The sequence below is a fragment of the Rattus norvegicus genome, chromosome 16 (genome assembly GCF_036323735.1).
Source record: "Rattus norvegicus strain BN/NHsdMcwi chromosome 16, GRCr8, whole genome shotgun sequence".
Taxonomy (NCBI): Eukaryota; Metazoa; Chordata; class Mammalia; order Rodentia; family Muridae; genus Rattus; species Rattus norvegicus.
Window position 1 is genome coordinate 66,890,198 of NC_086034.1, and position 21,878 is coordinate 66,912,075.

The window sequence follows — 21,878 nt, forward strand, 5'->3', positions numbered from 1 at the left end:
CAACTCATTTGCTCAGCAAGAGCTTGCTGTCCTTCTGGTTTCGTCAGCAGTGTGAACCTAATGCCTTCCCTATTCACACCGAGTTCTCTGGTAATTGAAATATTGCATTTGCATTCTCAATAAATAACTGGTACTGGGTGGAGGTAAGGTTCCAGAAAAAGCTCTTAATTCTGTAGTAATTAATGGTCTGTCATATCCTCCATTGCCATTAGAAAATGGTCCAAGTTATGTGAATCTTAACTTTAGCTATAATTTTTATATTAGTGAAGAGGGAGGGGATGGGGGTGTAGTTGAGGGGCTACGATGATTGAGGAAGGAAAGGGGCTTGTCTTAGTTTACCCAGAGTGGATTTAGTAGAACATTTTTATTTCTCTGATATAAGTATATGAGTCTTCATAACAAATATGCTGGGTTTTTTCTGTTGCATGGATGTGGGGGAAAACCTGCCACGAGAATGTCTTTAAGGGTCTCAGTATTTCATTACTACTATTTGAACGAATTAGGCATTAATCCAAATATTTGGATTTTGTGACTAATATTTCCTATATTTGCTTTATTAAATGTACTGATCAATCCAACAACTTTTTTTCATTTTTTGCAAGTCCCCAGTATGCGTGGTATGTATATCATGTAGCCTTGGGAGGAATATGTAAATATGTAAGCTTGGGTCTACATCAGAGAAGAGATGTAACACACTGCCATAGCTCTGGTTTTCTTGTTGTCATATTTCAGAGTAAGTCAGTCATCAGATGCGTCTTTTTCCTGCTCCCTTGTCTCCTGCCCCTCCCAGTCTGACTGTTCTCCAAGTTCAAAGAAGACATAGCCCTGTCCAGTTCTCAGCTGCGGTTAGTTCTAGGGAGACCTAGTGTTTGATCCACTGTGTGATGGCTTCTGTTCTGAGGTGACAGTTTTCTTCCCTGAGGTCCCCTTCCCTTGGAGTCTACCCTTCCTCCTTCAAGGACAGTTAGTTTGTAATGTTCACATTAGTTACTGATTTCTAGTCTCCAGCCTGTCCTCAGGGAAGGTTCCTGCGTGCTATAGCTCACACCTTCTGCACCTCGTAGCTTACGAAATACTGTCAAAAGCTTAGATCTAGCTAGGAATTGCAGTCTCTGAGTTCCTTCTAGAAAAGGGAGTTGTGCCCACATGGTGTCATGCAGGCATTGCATAGCAAGCCGATGTAGAAGCAATTCTTGTGAAGGGTCAAGCTGGGATTTCTTTTTAAAAGCTGGCATTGACTGGCATGGCCGCAATAGTAGTTGGTAGGCTTAGACCCTAATGGCTGACACTGGGATGAATTTCCAAGAGACTATAGGTAGGCATTTTTTCTGTCTGAGAATGTATTTTTCTGGCACAAAATAAAATAAAATAAAATTGATGAGCAAACTCCAACTTCTGTCAGTAAAACATTTAAATCTAATTAGGGTTGAGATTACTCAGGGACTTTGTAATAAGCTTCCATTTTTTTTCCAGTCCAAATAACTTCTGAAACAATAAAAGAAATTATTCTTAAACCGGTCTGATTCTAGCAATCCTATATTATTATATGTAAAGGAAGACGCTGAGGTCAAATTATAAGATATTTTACCTTATGCCTTTCAAATTCATACCTTTTAAAATAATGAAAATTGAAAGAACGAAGAGAAAGTCTCTACCCCCTTGGACCCAGGAGTGGCAATAGAAGATGAACCTGGCATTTCCTTTTAAATGTAGACTTCGGTTTCCATGTCCCCCATAATGCTGTGACCTTACAAGAGAAACACTGCCAGTTGGTTGACTCACTCGGAATGCAAAATCAGTTCTGGAAGCTACGTATGTATTTCAGCTTCCCTCCCCTTTGGCACAACTTGACATCCCCTTTTGGATCAGCACCCAGGAGAGAGAACGCCGCCAGAGACTTTAATTGAATTGTAAACTACAGGATAGTTCCTTTGTCCAGTGTCTTTCATCTTTAGATGTACGGATCATTGTAAAACGTATGACACTAGGTGATGCCCTCCCTGGGTTTGCTTTACCCCAGACATGCACACTGCATGATTTCTTACATGCACAGGTTTGGGTGAAGTTTCGTCTTCAGAGTAACACAGGGCTCTCTTCATGTGCTTCTATTTTAAGCGAGGATCAAATGAACACACATTTCCATAGCATTCACTATAAACAAAACGGTGTGTTCCATTACCTGAATTTCTGATTATTTAGTAATCATTTCATAAAGCAACCCAAAAATCAGTGTTTTGCTGTTATTTGTTTTTAATAGTTAGGTTTTTTTTTTTTTTTTTTTTTTTTTCCCGAGACAGGTTTCTCTAAGTAGCCCCGACTATCCTGGAACTCACTCTGCAGACCAGGCTGGCCTTGAACTCACAGAGCCCCGCCCACTTCTGGCTCTCAAGTGTTGGGATTAAAGTCATGCACCGCCATACCTTGATGGCTTGTTTTCATTTTTTTGAGCCAGGGTCTAAGGCTCAAATCATTAAGTAGTCCAGGTTTTGTTGTTGTTCTGAACCATTTTTTTAAAGTGTGTGTGTATGTGTCTGCATGTTTTTACTTGTGTATGAGTGTGTTTTATTGTGTATGTTTGTGTGCGTGCATAGGCCTGTGTATGTGTGAGTGTGTTTGTACATGGGTCTGTGTGCACATGCATGCATACATGTGTGCCTATTCATGTGCGTGAGTGTGTTTGTGTGTATGTGTTTGTCAGATCCCTTCTGGAGCTAGAGTTACAAGCAATTATGAGCCACTATGTGGATGTTGGATCCTCAGCAAAAGCATTATATGCCCTTAACTTCTGAACCATCTCTCTAGCCTCCTATGTGAACTGAACTTTCAAAAAAATATTAGTTCCTACGTGTAAGTCAAATTCAATTACTTCCATGTTTGAAAATTTGCCAGGCTTGAATTAAGATGGTATTAGTTAACAGATATATTTTCTCCATATTTTTAACCAAAACTTCTTCAACTAGACTAATATGTATTCTGTACTATTTTGTTGAGTAAGATTGTGTGCATGCGCATGCACACACACACACACACACACACACGCACGCACGCACGCACGCACACACACACACGCACACACATACACACTTAAAAGATAAACTGCCTCTGAATATTTTTGTTACATTCGCCGTAAGACTCAAGGGGAAACCCAGACAGAAAGTCTCTACTAGCTAAGCTGCCTCATGCCTGCAACGTCATAGAACCTAGGGACAAATCCAAAGAGCAAGATTTGTGCTTAAGGTGGCTAAGCCAATGTAAGTAAATGACCTCCCAGCTACAATACCACAGGGAATTTACATAGAGATATTTCCTTTAGGTTTTCCCTATTTTTAAAATCATAAACAGGCTCCCTCTTCCTACCCCTTCCATTTAATATCATTTGATTTACTCAACCAGGTAGAGCATTATAAGGAGTACCTGGCTCTTGGAGACCATCCCCACTGTTTTATACTTCCCTCCCTAAGATAGCACTGCATTGTTATCAGTGTATTAAAAAATATCTCCTAAGTGCTTCTGTGCAGTCTGTATGTTCTAGGTGCTAGAAATGGGTAGAAACAGATAGGGGAACTTGTATGGCCTACATTCTGCATGTAAGTGCATTTGATTAAGTGGAAAAAATCTTATAGGAGTCACAGCAGACAGACAGCTGCCACCTTCCTTTGCTCATAGTTACAGAACACGCTAAATAGGGAAATGGAATGGAATTAAACAGAGAGACATAATACCTTTTCCCATAAAAGGTGTTTTGAACTCATTGTCTCAATGATCTATCCTTTCCTTATATCCGTCAGTGTACTTCTGAAGTCGTTGGCATGAGTCATAAATTGGGAGATATTTAATGCTGCAAACCCATCTTCCCCAGGGCAGCTTTCTTTTTTCCTTTCTTCCTGTGCTTGGGATTGAGCTGGGATTCATACGTGCTATAAGCGCTCTACCTCAAAGCTGCGTCCTCAGCTTCTGCATTATATATTGATCCTTTATACAAGAAAGGGTAACCTATACAATAAAGTGTTATTACTTTAGTCTAGTAATCCCAGGCATAAATAACATAATGGCTGTTAACAATTAAATAATAGAGAAGCTGAAACTACGGTGAGCTTTTCACTAAATGTAAAGTCACCTTTGGTACCTTTAACTGTTTTAGAGTGGATGACGCTGTGGCAGTCACACTACATAGTCATCACTTCCACTGAGGTATGAGATATGCTCACGGTAATCTCAAAGGAAAGTGACAGAAAACAAGATGCATATTAAAGAAATCATGTGGAGGCAAAAATGATAATTCGGTAGCCTTCAATAATGCTATCTCGAATTATCTCCCTGTGCTACACAGATACGTACAATTATTCTTCATTTACGATATCAAAACTGAAATATTCCACCTACAGAAGTGGGCTTAGATGCACACTTCATTTATGGGGAAATGCAACATCATCTCTCTGTAAAATTAAAAATGAACTTATTGTAACTTTTATATATAATGAAGAGAACTGTCCTGATGACCTTACAGCCAAGGCTGTCTACTGGAATCGAGTAGGAAGGGTAAGGCGTGCCAGACCTAATTGATCATCATGTTTCAAAGGGAGCACAGGGAACTACAGGCCATCGACAGGATGACAGTGCAGCCTCTCACAAAAGCATCTTAGAAATTGAGGAAGGTTCTCTTCTCCGAGATCATTCCAGTGGATAAGAAAAAGGGATGTACACCATCTTGATCCCCTGCACCCAGTGGGTGCAGCATCCTTGCCCCAGAGAGAAAATGGCTTTCTGTCCATCCCCGTCTGCCCTGTGAAACACCGTGCAGATTTAGTTCATCAGGTACCTTCTCCCTGGGCAGAGAGAGTGAAATACTGGGCGGGGGTGGGGGGGTGGGACCCAAATACATATTTCTCTGACTCTTCTATCGGCGTGGGTAAGATCTGTGATGGCCAATAATCAATGTTCACTTAAGACAGATTTTGGGACAATTAGAAAGCTTTACAAGGAAGCATGTGATCTGACTGTTAGAGACTAGGAAAAAATGTGAGGGAATACATGGACAGTGTAGACGGACTGGCGGATGTTAAGTGCCTGCCGGTGTATTCAAGGAAGGAAAGTCTATGGCGTTCCATCTCAATGAGCAATAAAAAAAAAAAAAAAAGAAACAAAATAAATGCTAGGGAGCTCACAAGCCTACTTTTGGGATAAGCAGTTATCGAGTTATCGATCATTTTGATCTTCCAGGATATTTCCTCCTTATCCGTGTGTGTGTGTGTGTGTGTGTGTGTGTGTGTGTGTTGCAACTGAAGAACAACATGTGACTGAACGCATGTAGTAAATGATGTTGTCAAGAAGTCTGACTGGAAGCCAAGTATGGTGGCACATGTCTATAACTCCTGACCTTGAGAAGGCAGGGCAGGAGGAATTCTGCAAGTTTGGAGTCTCAGTGCGATGCAAGATAGGTTCTAGGTGAGTCTGGGCTGCACAAAGGAATGAATGAATGAACGAATGAATGAAAGAATGACAAAGCCCTGAGTTTTGGGAAAGCCTGAGAAGCACCGTTGTAGACTGGGGGATGTTTTGGCCTGATAAAGACTTTTGGCTCGTTATGGTCTGATAAAGCAGCCAGTTTGTAAAACTCCACTGAGGCCCGTGAGCTGTCGTGTAAAGCATCCCAGCAGTTTCACATTTCATTAACGAAGAAATAGGTGATCCACCGCTTCTGCCTGCGATTGTCTCAAAATGAGGTTTCTCTGGTCACCGCTCTATATCATATGATGTGAAGTAAATCCTCTCTTCTCGAAGCGGTAAAAATCAGAGCTTTGGTAAGCGTTTTCAGATGGGAAAATAAAGGCAAAAGGGAGAGAAAATAAGTTTGGGTTATGTGGTCAGAGCAAAACGACATTTGTCAATGTCTTCTACCTCCTAAAGCTATCTGATAATAAAAACAGAAATGAAATGAGCACAGACATAAATTATTTCCCTTGTATTCAGTTCACCGTGGCATTTAAAGGTTGATCTTTGGATGATTGGTTTTTCTCTTAATTGTTGGTCTTTGCTTTGTTTAAGTTGTGGCGATTGAGCTGGGGTCACTTGTGTGCTAGATAAACATTCTCTCACTGAGCTTCATCTCCAGCCTTAAGCCTTTTCGTTGATAATGTAGTGTGCTTTTTATTTTTTCCTCCGTTGATCCTGGCTGAGAGGGAAGCTAGAGTATCGGAAAGGTGGATCAGAAACGCTCGCATATTTGACTTGGTGCTGCCAAATCCATTCTGTGTTCTGTGACCCCTCTTGACCCTGACTTGGTTTCTAGCGCTAACTTCCATGCCTGAAGTGATTGGTGAGTTGTGATTGCAGCACGTTTTTTAAATCCCCCTCTCTCCTAAGATGTATTACTACTGCCCTGAGTCTGGGCTGGCACCATGACTACTTAACAACTAAGAATAATGATAATATCTTGTGCAACTCCCAGAGCCAGAGTGGTAGCTTGAGCTTCCTGTCTCTGGGGATAGACGGTTCTCATCAAGAACCACCATGCTGTGAGGAAAGTCAAGCCTCGAGGAGAAGCCCCGCACTAGTATACCATTTGACATCCACAGTGTTCCAGGCTGATGCCTGGTTTCCTGTGTGAGCCACCTTGAATGCTTTAGCCTCGGTGTGCCCTGAGCTGAACGCAGCCCCAGTTGGTGTCAAAGGAGCAGCAGAAGCACCCAACTGAACCAGTGAGCCTGCAGCCTAGTGGTTGGGGGTTGTAATGCTATTTCAGAACAGTTGCTTTCACAGCAGTACATAATTGAAATCTCTTCCCCAGAAGAGTCCTGAGACTGAGGCTGTGGAAGAACTCATTCCATTTAAAATAGGAAAAGATAGTCTTTGAATTTATATGTCTAATCCTTATAACTAGTTTTTGAATGTCACTTGGCAAAACTTAAGGAATTTTATTTTAGAAACTAGACAGACACCTTTAAGTTTTCTTGCATCAAAGTCTTATATTTATGGCCGTATATTCTAGTTCCTTTATTCTCCCAGTGAACTGTCACATTAAAAATTACATAATAAGTATTATTTTTAAAGAAAAGGAATACTGTGTTTTGGGGTTTTTGTTTTGTTTTACTTTTTATTTTCGTTTGTAGAAACAGCAGGAGTCTGGCCTTCTTAAAATCTTACCCTTACATTTAATAATTATTTCCGTCTTAAATTACCTGAGTTACCTGACCCTTCATTTTCAAGGTGAGCTGACTTTAAAGGATGAGAGAAGATGAGACATTATGCGTATTATGAACTTGGGAGTTCCTGGCACATAGGTGGAGCTCAATAAACATAGCTTTGATTGTTACAAAGGAGGTGGTAATTATAGGGTTTTAGAAAGCAGTAAGATTTTTGTCTCATTTCATGTTTCTAAGAGCACACGGGAATGGGTGTTCCTGGGTTTCATTAAAGTGGACTTTACAGGGTTAACAGTGGTATGCCCTTGAAGCTCTCCCTATAAACAATAAGTTGTGTCCCAAGAAGTGTCCAGTGGTAGCCCCATGAATGCTGGCTTCCTTCTACTTTATTGCTGAAAGGGATCTGAGGGAGGGTTAGAGGCAACTCTGGTTAGGGGAGAGTAATGGAGAATTCCTTTTTTTTTTCCCCTTTATTTCTGCCCTCCTTTCCCTTCTTCCATTCATTTTCTAATTTAATAGAAAAGAATAGCAAACCATAATAGTTTTACAGGAAGCTGGATTTCTGCAGGTGAATGGGAACAAGGAGCCACAAAGTACACAAAATGCACATCTAAGGAGGGAACATATATCCTCAAGTCTGATTCCTGTAATCTGAGCCCAAGGATAGTTGTGACAGTCCTGGGAGCCTAGTCCCTCTCTGGTGTTTTGTCCTAGCCTGTAGGTAACATGATCCTTTTCCTCAGAAGTGACAAGGGTTTTAAATGGGATAGCCAGAGAATCGGCAGCAACCTTCCCTGTGATTAAGGTTAATATGACAACTGGAGAATGAACCAGCGACCTTTTCTGGGACTGAGGTAAGGCTGGGGGTAATTGCTATGGGGGGGAGTGATCTCACACCTTTTCAGAGCTGAGGGTTATGTCCTCCATGTTCCCTCACACCTGTCAGGCTTGGAGCTGACATTTAAATGACCTTGGCTATGGATAAGCTCCTGTTCAGTACTTGAATGTAAGGTTGGAAAGCATCACATATAATTAGACAAGGTAATCCTTGAAGGAACTATAATCATTGAGTATATCAAGTTGCTACTCTTATTTGAATATTTGCATGAATATGAATAATTAAAATCCTAGGTATCAAGTGCTTTAGAAATGATTTCTCTATACAATTTCATGTCCATCACAAGAATCTTCGTTAAGAAAACTTTCGTCTTCTTAACATCAAGTCAATGAAGCCAGAACATGATCATATGACCAACTTCAAAATACTGGTGCACACACATGCAGGTTGTGTAGAGGTGGACTTACGATGACTCATTTGTGCCTGTGAGCTTGGTTACAATTATGCAAATCCAGCCAGGCTTTTGTTGGTGGCAGGGATAGGACCGAAAATGTAGTTTAAGATACTAATGGCCTTTGAATCATTCATAATTGTGCAGTAATATCATCTGGAAGGAAACGATAATATTCTTACCTCCTGCCATCTGAAAAAGGCTTAAATATATCTCAAAGCAGTAGCATTGCGCTACACACAATGAATTGTGTCTAATGCGGATTTCTTTAAGGGTTGAGCATTGCCTGTCACTTGACCTGGGTCTGCATAGGATAGTGATGTGGTATATGGATTTAGAGTGGGTTTGTACGAACCCCCTATTGATGTAGTTGAAGAGAATGGTTCTTCAGAAGCCATTTGGATGTCCAGGCACAGTGAAGTGTGACTTAAATGTTCGGCTGCACAGAACAGACACTGACGTACCACAGAATGCTCCCTGGGGCCTGGGCTCTCTCTTACAGACAGTGAGTTTCTCCCAGTTCTTCCAGTCCTTCAAGTCCTGTCTCAAAACAAAACAAGCAAGCATCCAAAAAAAAAAAAAAAAAGAAAGAAATTCTGCATGGAAGTTATTTGTAAATGAAAGCTACGGAAACCTAAACCACAAGGCACACTGTTATAGAAAATTCTCAATCCTGGCAGCCCGATTATAGCCGAGGGGATGTGGTGTATATTACAGTGTCCAGGGAATTCAAGCCTCCTCCGTAGTGTGGAGTCAACATGAAAGGCTAATTTGAAAATGAAGCTGTAGATAGCTAAGTGTTCCTTTTAACGTTTACACTATTCTAGCCTACTCTGGGTGGAGTAAGGGGATCGAAAATGTAAAGGGCAGAAAGACACTGGGGCTTTTCCCCCTTCCCCCACACCCCCACACCCCCACACCCCCCCCCCCCCTGCCCCAGCGCACACTCAGCAGTTTGCAGGAGGCATTGCAAAGTCTTGAGCCACAGGAAAAGAGGGGAAAGCAGAGCTGTCCATGGTGAGAAGACAGCGTTCTAACTGCTGGTTGAAAAAATCAAGGAATAAGAGTCCTGTGAGTGAACAAAACTTATTAGAGGACTGGCTACGGGAGGAATGCGGATCAGCAGCCGGCAGGAAGAAATTGCTGGTGAAAAGCCTACCTCTCTGGGGAGGAGTCAGAGATCAGACTTTGCCAAAGCCTCAGGTTTAACCCAGAAGGTCCCACCTCCACCATCCACCCCACCCCCTCCATCCCAGCTTTGTTAGATTGCCAGCATTGATTCCCTGCCTTTTTCTGACCCCACAGTGGGTGAAGAGAAGAAGAGAGCCAGCAAGACTGAAAGCAAGCAAGGTGGAGTGTGGGAAAGGGGGAGGGGGAGGCCAGGGGGGAGACCCAGTTTAGCTGGTTCCCGGCTGCTTCTCTTTTGCTCTGTTCTTTATTCCTTGTAATTGGATAAATTAGGAACTCGCTGGTGGACCTGTGTTGCTGGGTGTACTGTACTTATTAGAGACCAGCTCGCAGTAGAGTAGGGACTTGGGGGAAGGAGGGGGTTGAGGACAGGAGAGAGAGGAGAGAGGAGAGAAAGAGAGGGAGAATATGTATTTAGGATGAGGAGGAGGGAAGAAGAGAAAGAAGCTACGAAGAAGGAAGATTGCAGAGGAAAAAGTGACTGAGCGCAAGAAGGACAAAGAGGAGTGGTTGGGGGTGGGGGTGGAGCAGGGCGGGGAAGGGAGTTACCGCCCCTCCAGGCTCCTCCTGCCCTCGCATCCTTGTGCAATGGTCCTGTTTGCCGCGATGCTCAGAGGGCAGGCACCTGCTGCTCTGTAATGATTCAGCCTCTTTCAGCCGCTGCGTTAACACGACAGGATGCTGTTGCTACTGTCGCTGCTGCCTCTCCTGCCGCCGCCGCTGCTGCCGCCGCCGCCTCCTCTGGTCTTGCTTTTGCTTTTACTTCTCCTGCATGACAGTTGTTTTCTTCCTCTAAGCAGACACCAGCTTCAGACGCTTGAGGTGAGAAACATGCCTTTCAGTTTGGGATACTGGTTTACTTAATCGGCTAGGCGGCAGCTTGCTTCCTATTTTGGTCCCCTGCCTTCTTGACCAACCCGGCATGGTTTGGAGAAGCATTTGAAAGAACTGAAAAAGTGTCCCAGAAACAACAGCTCAAGATATTTCGGTACACTTCTATTTCATAGTTGCTAGAAGCCCTTTCTTTTTCGTTTTTTTTTTCTTTTTCTTTTTCTTTTTCTTTTTCCTTTTCCTGCTTCCTCCTAAGCTCTGGTACTTTGGGTAATTGCCTTGGACTTGGGTGCCTTATCGATTTCCCCCTCCAAGATGCTGTATCATTTGGTTGGGGGGAGCTCTGCGTGGTAATGCACTGTGAGAGAGGCCAGGCCTTCTGGAGGTGAGCCGATGGAGATTTATTCCCCAGACATGTCTGAGGTAGCTGGCGGGAGGTCCTCCAGCCCCTCCACTCAGCTGAGTGCAGCCCCATCTCTTGATGGGCTTCCGGCAGCGGAGGAACATATACCAGACACCCACACAGAAGATGAGAGAAGCCCTGGACTCCTGGGCCTGGCGGTGCCCTGCTGTGTGTGCCTGGAAGCTGAGCGCCTGAGAGGGTGTCTCAACTCCGAGAAGATCTGCATTGTTCCCATTCTGGCTTGCCTAGTCAGCCTCTGCCTCTGCATTGCTGGCCTGAAGTGGGTATTTGTGGACAAGATATTTGAATACGACTCTCCTACCCACCTTGACCCTGGGGGGTTAGGCCAGGACCCTGTGATTTCTCTGGATCCAACTGCTGCCCCAGCCATTTTGGTATCATCTGAGGCATACACTTCACCTGTCTCTAAGGCTCAGTCTGAAGCTGGGGCTCATGTTACAGTACAAGGTGACCATGCTGCTGTGGCCTCTGAACCTTCAGCAGTACCGACCCGGAAGAACCGGCTGTCTGCTTTTCCTCCCTTTCACTCTACTGCACCGCCCTTCCCTTCTCCAGCTCGGACCCCTGAGGTGAGAACACCCAAGTCAGGAACTCAGCCACAAACAACAGAAACTAACCTGCAAACTGCTCCTAAACTTTGTAAGTAGTGAGGGAAAGAGAGATGATGACGTTGGTGGCAAAAAGAAAGGGTGGGCGGGAGCTTCCAGAAGGTGTTCTCCAGGGGATTAGCTATTTCCTTTGCGTCTGCATTTGAACCGGGCGGGAGGTTTTATTTGGTGAATCACAGGACAGGGAAAAACAAAATAAAACAATCTTATAAACCCCTAGGATGAATCAGGTTTTATAAACAGCAACTCCATGTAGCCAGATTGTTAAGTCTGAGGTTGCCAATCAAGAACCTCGAGCATCTTTAAGTCGGGCTTTGGATGTCAGCTATGTTCAATTGATTTATGGTCGTTTTAGAAGTTAATATCTGACCATCCTTAATATTTTAGTAGGCATATAATATCTGTATGCCAACAAGTATTATCGGGTATTGTCCCCTGCCCCTCTGGAGAGTTTAGTTCCCCCTTCCCCTTCCTACTCTGTCTCTCTGGAGCCCCAAGCTGCCTGACTTCTTTCTCCAGCTCTTCCTCCTGTCCCTTCATCACATCTCTGCACTTCTGAATTGTCCTTGTTTGCTTCTGATCCTGCAGCAAGTCTGAAGACACAGTCCTCCCTCTGCTGTCCTCAGACCATTGCTGTACTGCACATTGCTGTACTGCTGTAACTCTTGGTTACTGAGAACTTACCAGAGGCAGTTTTTTATTCAGTGCAAGACAGACTGCAATTCTCCACAGAGGGAATTTCCTAAATGAATTTTGTCTTCTGTCATCAAGTATTTAAATAGATGCCCTGTGAGGACCCTTGACAAGGTACCTTTTTTTTTTTTTTCCTGAACATGTGTCACTTAACCCCATCATGTTAACAAAACCTGGTTTAATAACCTGTGGGGGAGAAAAGAGTCCACGCTATTAAAACAACCCCGAATGAAACACTGGTGTGTGCAGAGGTCATTGCCTTAGCTTTATGATGGAAAGCAGCTATGAAATGATGACAGATTGTTCCAAATGTCAGCACCGAGCTGTTACGTTGGCTACAGTATTTAAAGAAATGTTTTTTAGTGTCTCCTGTTTCTGTCTTTGCCTCTCTTCATTATTACCACCGATGAGTTTACTTAGTAGGAATAAAAAACCGAGCTGAGAGAGTTCGATTCTCAACAACGCGTGTGAAACACTACAGGGTTAGAGAGTCTGCAGTAAAGCAAGCCTCTAGACTGTACGGACGAATAAATAAGACCCCCTCCACACTAAGGACTGTTCAGAATGAACTTGTGCAGTGTGCTAGAGAAACTCAGGGAAAAAGAAAAAAACTTGGTGTGTGCACGCGATTCAAGAGCCTTTGACGTATTCCAGCTTCCCTGCAAAGGCGTCAGAAGGATGCCTGCTTTTCCAGGTGTCATTAGGAGCCTCCTGTATGCAGACGCTGCTTTGCATTTTCATCAAATCCCCAAAGCATCATTAAAAATCTGACAGACTCTGCCTTTGCTGCCTCTCCCCACCTGGCAAAGTGACCGGGAAATAATACCCAGATGAAATGATGGGCTATAAAAAGCAAGTGCAGATCCTGCAGAGGCAGCGCTCTCCACACAGGCAGACAAGGTTACCTCTTTGTCTTTATTGTTTTCAACGGAAAGCTTCACGCTTTGAAATGTGTGCAACGCGTTGGTCGAAGTGCCCGGCGAACACTAAGGTAGCTCTTTGAGAAACTCCTCAGGCAAACTGTAATTTTGTCATCTGATCAGCAGACAAAGAAACAGACAGCACACGTCCCTGAAGGAGGTCCCCAGTAGAGAGCACTCAGAACTTTTGAGAAATTGGTTTTGAAGGGAAATTCTAAGTGTTTTCATAGGCTATGTATTCTAATCCAACTCACCCCATCTGTCTGTCCATCTTTCTCTCTCCCTGTCTCTGTCTCTCTGTCTATCTCTGTCTGTCTCTGTCTCCCCCCCCCCCTTTTCTTTTTCCGTTGCCAAGGCATTGATTTTCTTGGCATTAGCAATAAGTAGGGAAGATTTACTGCTGCTTAAAAGCCTCACAGAAGCCACCTCTGGCCTGAGCGCAGCTGCAGCCTTCTGAAATGTGTCCAGCACAATGTCTGGGAAGCAGTTTTCTCTTGAAAAGTTGGGGGGTATGGGCGGGGGGAGAGGACAGTTGGTTAAAGCTATAGACCTGCAGGGTTCTCGATGTGGAACAACTTAACTTTTTGGACTTAGCAAGATTGGGCATCGGTCAGCTGAGGCTCCGTGAGTCCAGGAATGTTGGTTTGCAAATCTGCCGTTGGTTGGTTTTCTGTCGTTTAGAAAGGCCGTGGTCATTATGTGAAGGGAGAAGACAATGGTTAGGCATCTCTAGTCTCCTTTTTCATCTAGGTCAGTTGAGAAAGTTCAGTTTAGCTCCAGAAAGAACTGGGCTTCCTTTCTCTGTGTAAGTTTGGCATCGGCTTTGCCATTATGGGTTTGGTTAACAGTTGACATGATGGCCTCTGAAACCTGCTCTCCATGCTTTCAAGATGGCACCCTCCCCTTCCCGATCTTCTTCCATTTCATCATAGTCAGCATCTCGAGCACAGAGCTATGGCCTTCAAGGTCATTGTCTATGAAGGGCTAATTGATTCTTCTTCATCCTGGAGCCCGAGAAACTGGAAGAGTGACAGACATAGCGTTTTCGTCTGCTCTCTTAGGCCCAAGACCAATTGACTGCTCTGCCTTGAGATTTTATATTGTAAATACTAGAATTATCCCTGTCTTCAAGACAAGTTCTCTCTGCTTGCTAGAATAAAAGACAAAACATAGCATTCTTTTTAATTGCCTGCAGGTAGAGTATCTAGGATTACAAAAATGTAGGATTTTTTATAAGATAATACAATTTTTCATGTTTTCACTATATTAAGTATACAACCAGACTTTAAAAATTGATTGTAAAACTGGAATGAAAATATCTGCACTTACATTTTTTTATTCTATATTTTTTCGTCACAGTGGCTATATTGTCATATTAATCTTACAGTTTTTATATAGTCACATAATTCTGGAAACTCTTTTGCCTCCGCGTTGGCATAGTATAAACCCAAGGCCTCACATGTGCTTGATATATGGTCTTTTGTATCCCTAATCTCAGCCATTAACATTTTTCTTTATCTCAGCTTTAAAACTTTTTCTGTCCTCCACTTATATGAATAGAACTGGCTTTGGCGAGGTCAGAAGCTTCTGTAGCTAGAAAAAGAGCTGATTAATTAGCTTTTAGCCAGGAAAGTGTGGTACCATTGTGAAAGAAATTGTTTTTTAGGTGTTAGACCCTATTTGAAAGCAGACTGTTGGAGACAAGAGTTTATTGGTATTTTTATCTTAGGGCAAATTTGTTTTTCTTTGTCTTAAATCTTCACTGGGTTGCTTGAAAAACTATTGTGGCCACCGCGACTGTTTGGACCCTGCCCTCTGCACAAGATTAACATGATGAGTTGACGATCCCAAGTAGTCTCTTCTCTTGATTTCAAAGCGCCTTCCAGTTTTAGTTCAAGTGGATCCTTCTCCTCCGTCTGGACCACTGGAGGCCATTTGGAGCAGTGCACTTCTAGTAGTAACTTCTCTCCACCTTAACCATCACTTGTTTCAAATGGAAGACAGTAAGAATTGCAAGAGGCTGACAAATGCCGCCAGTTTGAGTCAAATGATCAAAAGTATAATGCAATGCTATTGCCATAAGTTCCTAACCTGAGTATTCAGTGACATAAAACAACAGAAAATATGGTGTCCTGTGCTCCTGACTTTAAGTGTGATTCAATCATGTGCATTCATGAGCATACATGTACACATGCCACACACACACACACACACACACACACACACACACACACAAATACACACTCTCTCACACAGACACTACACATATACAGACATACACACATACACACATACACATTCAAAGGTACAGACACAGACACACACATACACACTCAAAGGCACATACACACACACACACACCAGACTTCCACAATCACAACTATTTCCTCCTGTCATCTCTCCCTCCTGCTTGAGACTTGGAGCTAAAGACCACCTCCATTGTTTTAAGTGCCATTCAACTAAATTAACTAAATTAAGGTGGTACTTTGACCAGGACCACTTGCCAAGCATGTAGGAGTCATATGACTAAAATTGGATTTTACTCTCATCTTCCCGTTCTGCTTTTATTGAATTTTCTACCACGGTAGTCTTTTCCCTCTCTGCTGGGTCATCAGTACGGCTTGCTGCTGGAAACAGCTTGAGTTACCCAGGGTGAGCTGTTTTCTAAGACGTAGCAGATGGCTGTGTGCCTCACCTCTTCCTTGCATATCGCACTTCCGAGATTTCCTCCTTATTCCTTTATGATACCCAGATCAATCATTCTCCATCCCACCTTCGAAACTCTGAGTCTGTCTCATTGCTGTGCCCAATACCATTTGGCTTTACACATCAACATTTCACTACGTTCTAAACATCTCTACCTGTCTTTTCTTGTACGGCTATTTCATTTTAATACCAAATGCCATTTTAAACCATTGTTTCCCACTAGTAAAAGCACATATGTGTTTCTTTTTACAACAGTCAACCTAAGCTTCCTTTTCCTTCCTCATCCGGTCTTCTTTCCCTTCCCTGGGCTTGATGCAGCCTTTTCTGCTGACTCAGCGATATTTTTGTGCCCGTCACCAATTAAGCATTTCCAGAAAGTGATTATGCCTTCAGCCAAGCACCTGAGTTCTTTCTTAGTTTCCCCTTCCTTTTAGCAACACTTCAGTGTAGCATCCCTTCAAAGCAGGAAGGAAGGGACTGTACTGATTGAATAACCAGTGCATTAGAAAGTTAATGGCTGTCTGGGTGCCCCCGGAAAGCTCGGGCTCTCACTGATCCTACAGAACTTTCTAGTAAGCCATAAAATAGACCACAGCTAGTGCTCAACTTTTTCATTTTGTATCTTCATCCTGTTCAGCATGGCAGGTCTCTTCCTCTGATTTCCTCCTCTTTGCCCTTTTAGCAGGTGTGTGTTAAGTGTACACTGTGGACTTGTCACTGTGCGTGTCTCGACGCCTGTGTGGTACAGTGTGGGCTTGTCACTGTACATGTCTAGATGCCTGTGTGGTAGGGAGATCATGGCTCCCCTGGGTCTCAAGCTCTGCTTCAATACAAGGACTCATTTTGGGATACATCTGTCCTTTTTTAAACACACAGATTATCTCACACTAGCATTCCCTCTCTGGACCTTCATTTAACTCTTGCTTCCTGGCATATACTGAGCATCAATCTGTCTATGAATGTCCTTTGTCATTTGATGATAATAATCCCACTTCTGTAACAAATAAGTCAGGTGGCCATTGTGGCACTATCAAGGCCCTTTGAGCAGAACATTCTCTAAAGACAGAAAGGGCACACATAATTCTTCCAGTATACGCGAGTTGGAAGCTTATTTTCTGATTCTAGTGAGCTCACAGCCATAAAGATTTTGATTTCTGTATTCTGCTCATATTTCCTATGTGTTGTCTTGGCCTGCAGAGGACATCAGCAGTAATAACATTTTCAAGGGATTTTGGGTTTCATTGCCCAGAGAAAGGATAGCATCTCATCATCACTTAGGAGTTCTCGACCCGTATAAAGACCTAGGTCTGCACACAGTTTAAATGAAGAGTGGTTAACTTGACCTGAATGAAGTCAGCTACTACAATCTTTATTGTGTGGCACCTTTAACTGGGGATGTGTCCATGCATGTGTGCATGTGTATGTATATATGCATATATGTATGTATATATGTATACACTTGCAGGTTATATATGAATAATGCATAAGGCATCTGGTACTTAAGGCACTGGGCTTGCTGAATACTTTTGAAGACTAAGTTTCTTCCCAAGTGAGGAAACACAGGACGTGAATGATGAAGTGATCGGACAGTGAAGATCTCTACAACCAATTAGTGTCAGTGAGGAAGATTAAGGGTCAAGGAACCCTATCCTTGCTCTCTGGTCCCCCCCCCCACTTTTTGCAATTATATTTAACAGTAAATATTAATATAATTCAGCACATTTTAATTCCTCATTTTTTCAAACTCTAATTAGCAAAGCTTTTTATCATTCACTGCAGAGCAAATTTTACACCTATGATTTTGCTCAGCCCTCTCTGGAGATTGGACAGTGATTGGTATATGAGAGAAGGTTTTTTTTTTTTTTTTCGATCAAAGTCACCCAAACTAAAATGTGTCAGTTATTGAGAAATAAATTAATTCTTCATAGAGTACTGGAGCAGAGACAGACCCTTCAGGCGGATTTCATGAGCCAAGCACATTATTAAGTATTTGACCTCTGATGTCCCTCACAGCTGTGGTCTTCAGTCTCTTCTCTTAAGGCACTGTCTTAGACCTGGGTAGACTTGAGACTTAATCCCACTCATCCCTGTTCATGACAAGCAAGAGCATTCCTCTGAGTGTGCTTCCTTTTTCCTGTCTGCATATGGTGCCTTTGTACTAAGGCTCTTAGAGCAAGAGATCCCAGGCTTGGAACATACTACATGTTTCTCTTGTTCTACATTTGACTATCTTCTTCGAGTTGCCCCTCCCCTCTTGGGATCCTGTCAGTGATGGTTTGTCTACATTTTAAGGATAAGTGCAGTGCAGCCGTTGGGGACTTTTATGCAGACCTTACATGCAAGGGGAGGGTTCGAGATGTATATCAAGTCAAGGCCACAGGAGAGGCTTGATTTCAAATGCCAGTCTGGCAATTGCCCTGGCAATTTTTTTTCCATCCAAACACATGGGTCTTTCTTTGCATTTATTGCTCATATCTGTGTACAATCACAAGTGTGAACATCTCTAGAAAAAAAGTATAAGGTGTCTTTATAAATGAATCTGGGAAGCGAGTTTAGCTGGAAAACTCATGAATCCTCGCTTTGGAAACAGAGCATGTGCTCTCCCTTTGTTATTCCAAGCTGAGGTTTCCTAATCCCAGAAGACATAGATTGAGGCCTGTGAGCTATATTTAGTATTTAACAAACACATGGAAACGGCAGTTTACATAGAACAATTTTATATGAGCTAAATCAAACATAACCATTATTATAATTTAAAGTATTTAAATATATATAATCTATTTGTGCAGAGTGAAATAAATAATTCATATATCATAATGAATATCTTTAAGTGAAAAGGAAATGATTTTATGATTAATGGATATAACCGGATAGATATGGAAAGAGCTGTACGGGAAGAGGTCACTCATTAATAGATTTGGGCAGGAGAATGGAAGGAAAAAATGACCTGGGACTATGTACAATAGCCAGAGGTTTTTAAAAAGCAAAAGTGACATAAAATCTGTTAAGATGAGATCTTAGTTTGGAGGCTACGAATTTCAGTCCTAAGGAAGTACAACCATTTTTTACAAAGAGAAGCAATTGGATAAGAGCTTGTCATATATAAAACTTTATAGTAATAAGCATAATAAATGGGTTTTCATTTGCTCCTTCATGTCGAACTAGGAATAGATCTGGACTTTTATGGTTTGATCATTGTGAGTCTCATTGGTTCCAGTCCGAAGTGGAGAAATGTAGTGTAGAAACTGAAGTGAGAATCAATAGCAGAGTGGTGTGGCAGCTACATACAAGGCAGAAGTAACTGCTAAGAATCAAGGGCAGCTCTCTTTTCCCTGGGTAAAAGGATAGGATGCCTCCTTGGGTGAAGCATTTTGACATTTTCATGAGGAGCATGATGCAAGACACCCAACTCGATGTACCCTAGAGTTCTGTTGTAGACCCTCAAGTGCTGAATTGCCTTTCTTGGGATGGCCTTGTCCTAGCTGTCAGTTCTCCAGTACAAAAATATCCTTTCTCCAACAAACATCCTGGTAAGAGAGCATTAAATTGCATATTTATTTACATAAATGCACTCAGAAGAACGAAGCGGCTGAAGACCACAGTGCTACAAGACAGCTTGGGGGTGGGAAGTAGGCAGAACATTGACAATAGGTTTCTCAAGCCACGGTGACATTGGTATAAATGCAGGTATCCATTTCATTTTCCCAGCTTGCACCTCTTCTCCTTTCTTCTATAGTTCACCTCTCAGTTACGTTTCTCTTTCCTCTATGAGCTAATGGGTCACAGCTATTTCTTCTTCAGAGGTCTCCCTAAATGTCCCTCCTCCCTGTTCTAAGACCTGTGTCAGGGTTCTGGTGTAGGTGGCCCAGAGTAGCTGTGTTTTCTTATTTCATGAGTTGGGGGAGAGAGAGCCCATGAGACCTTAATCACAGACTGGACCACTATTAGGCTGATGACTTTGATGTTGTTCCTTCCTGTGCTAAGTAGCAGGAAGTGTTTACATTATGAAATATGTTGGAGTCACGGCAATAAAAGCCCCATAAATAAATGAAATAAGGACAGTGGGACTGAACTCTTGTTACCATGTGTTTGTAATCCCTTGGTGAGTTTCCTGGGTCATAATTGCTTGCTCTTCTGGGAGCAAAAGGAATCAGTAGCCATTGATTGTTACATGATGCTAAGTTTTGCCTACAAGGCAAATCCTAAGACTGAGTAGTAGTAGCATGATTCATATTGCGACTCTGTTCTCCCCTTTACTGCAGTCCTTAAAGCTAGGGGCCTTGGTAGATTTCCCAACATGAAGCTCTGGGTCTTTTTTAGGGAGAGAAAAAAAATGTCAGATAATCAGCCAACGCATTGTTGAGAAGTTAAAAAAAAACAAAACAAACAGTTAAAGTCTTTTTATCTTTTTACTTAACTGATAACTAAGAGAAATCTAAATTAATCTCTGTTCAGTAAGTTCAGGGTTGTAGGAACCTGATCAATAGTTTTACCTGGAACTTGAGGTATAATATTCGTGGCAATGATTGGGGTCATAGCTATAAGACTTTAGCTTTTTAGTATGTTTAAAACTTTTCTAGTCAAGCTTGTTGAGTTTTCTATGTAGGATTTAATGACTTTTTACCTTGACATTTAATTTGTTTGGGCTTGCGATTACAGTGATGCACGACACCTGGTCATTGGCATGCTTTTAAATGACACTAAATAGAAAACCCTTCTAATGTTGAATTATGTGCTATTTTGAGGATAGATTGTAATCTCGAGATAGGAAATATGAAATAGAAATTCTAATCGTGCTACCGAGCAACCTTAGGCTTTTGTGTATTTTAAATTTATGTTGGGTTATTTCATAACCAAGATTAGGAATACAGAGAGTTATGACATTCAGAGGGAGAACATGCCAAACCCCTTTGGTACAGAGAAACAGACTTTAAGATATCACACTGTTTACCAGTAATTGTACAGAATTAGATAATTCAAACTATATTTTAGTGTATTCTGTGCTTTCTGCTACAATGGTGTATGTAATCAAATGGTTTTTTTTCTATATTTCCAATTTGTAGTTCTCTTCAGCGAAACTTATAGGTCAAATATTTATAGAATTTTACAGTTTTACCCATTCATTTTTAAGTAGATTTAACTTTTATAAGAGAATGCAGTTTTCCTTAAGAAAGGCTCAGTTCTTTAGGAATCAGTGATATCTGAAATGAGAGGACGGTAAATTCTCAGGGTCCTTGGATTTAGTAGGGCAGAGTTGAGCTCCCAGATGTCTTCATTCTCTGTTGCTACTGCCTCACATGTTCAGTGGAGGGTGACAGATCGTTAGACATTGGTCATAGCATTTAATGTTCTTTGACCACATAAACACTACCGGATTACTCATTGTCCTTTATGGGACTCGTTTTGAAGCTGATTGTGAAATTGTGTGATTCACAAAGTCAGAGTTCTTTCGTTTGTATTCTTTGAGCTTGTCATAGTCAATATTTAGAAAACACATCGTTTCATAAATTCTTCTCTAGTGTGTGGCGTCCTCCCACAGAAGGACCCCAGACTTGCAATCTAGGGAACTCCAGCTGTCCGCCACCTCCCACCCATATGGACCACATTCTCACCAGCTGGGACCCAACCCTGGATGTTATTTTATTCCTTCCTTGGATTCTTTTGCTCTACTTCTCTACCATAAATTTTTGTTCCTTGTAATCTCTAACCTTTCCAAATTTTTCTCAGGCCTTGAGTTTGATCTTCTAAAGTTGTGGTCCCTTGTCCTCCAGTGCCCTCTTGCTTCTTACCTAAACTACATTAGGACTTAGCCCCAAAGATGACTTGTGATGATCCTGCCCCACTGAACATTTTCTAAGGCTCAGGGTTACAGTGTTCTGGACAGTAACAAATAGGTATTTCATATAGAATAGCCATGCCTTCTGTATGTTTCTAAGAATAAAAAACATCATGCCAAGGGCTCCCTGAAGGCATATCTTAAATCTTTGAATCTAGCCATTGAAAAATTTATTGAGACAAAATTAGACATTTTAACATAGTTTACAAAGTCACATCACCTACCTGATGACCTGAGTTCA

The 21,878-nt window shown here is 42.1% G+C and overlaps 1 protein-coding gene across 21 annotated transcripts in view; it reads left to right on the forward strand.

Moving 5' to 3' along the window:
- Window positions 1-21,878, forward strand: part of Nrg1 (neuregulin 1) — a 1,053,401-nt gene that overhangs the window by 936,114 nt on the left and 95,409 nt on the right. For 4 of the 21 annotated variants that reach the window (XM_063274982.1, XM_017599969.3, XM_017599971.3 and 1 more), the window contains exon 1: window positions 10,622-11,513. In XM_063274982.1, the coding sequence (XP_063131052.1) occupies window positions 10,844-11,513 (670 nt within the window). In that variant the 5' untranslated portion in view covers window positions 10,622-10,843. 21 annotated transcript variants of the gene reach the window in all.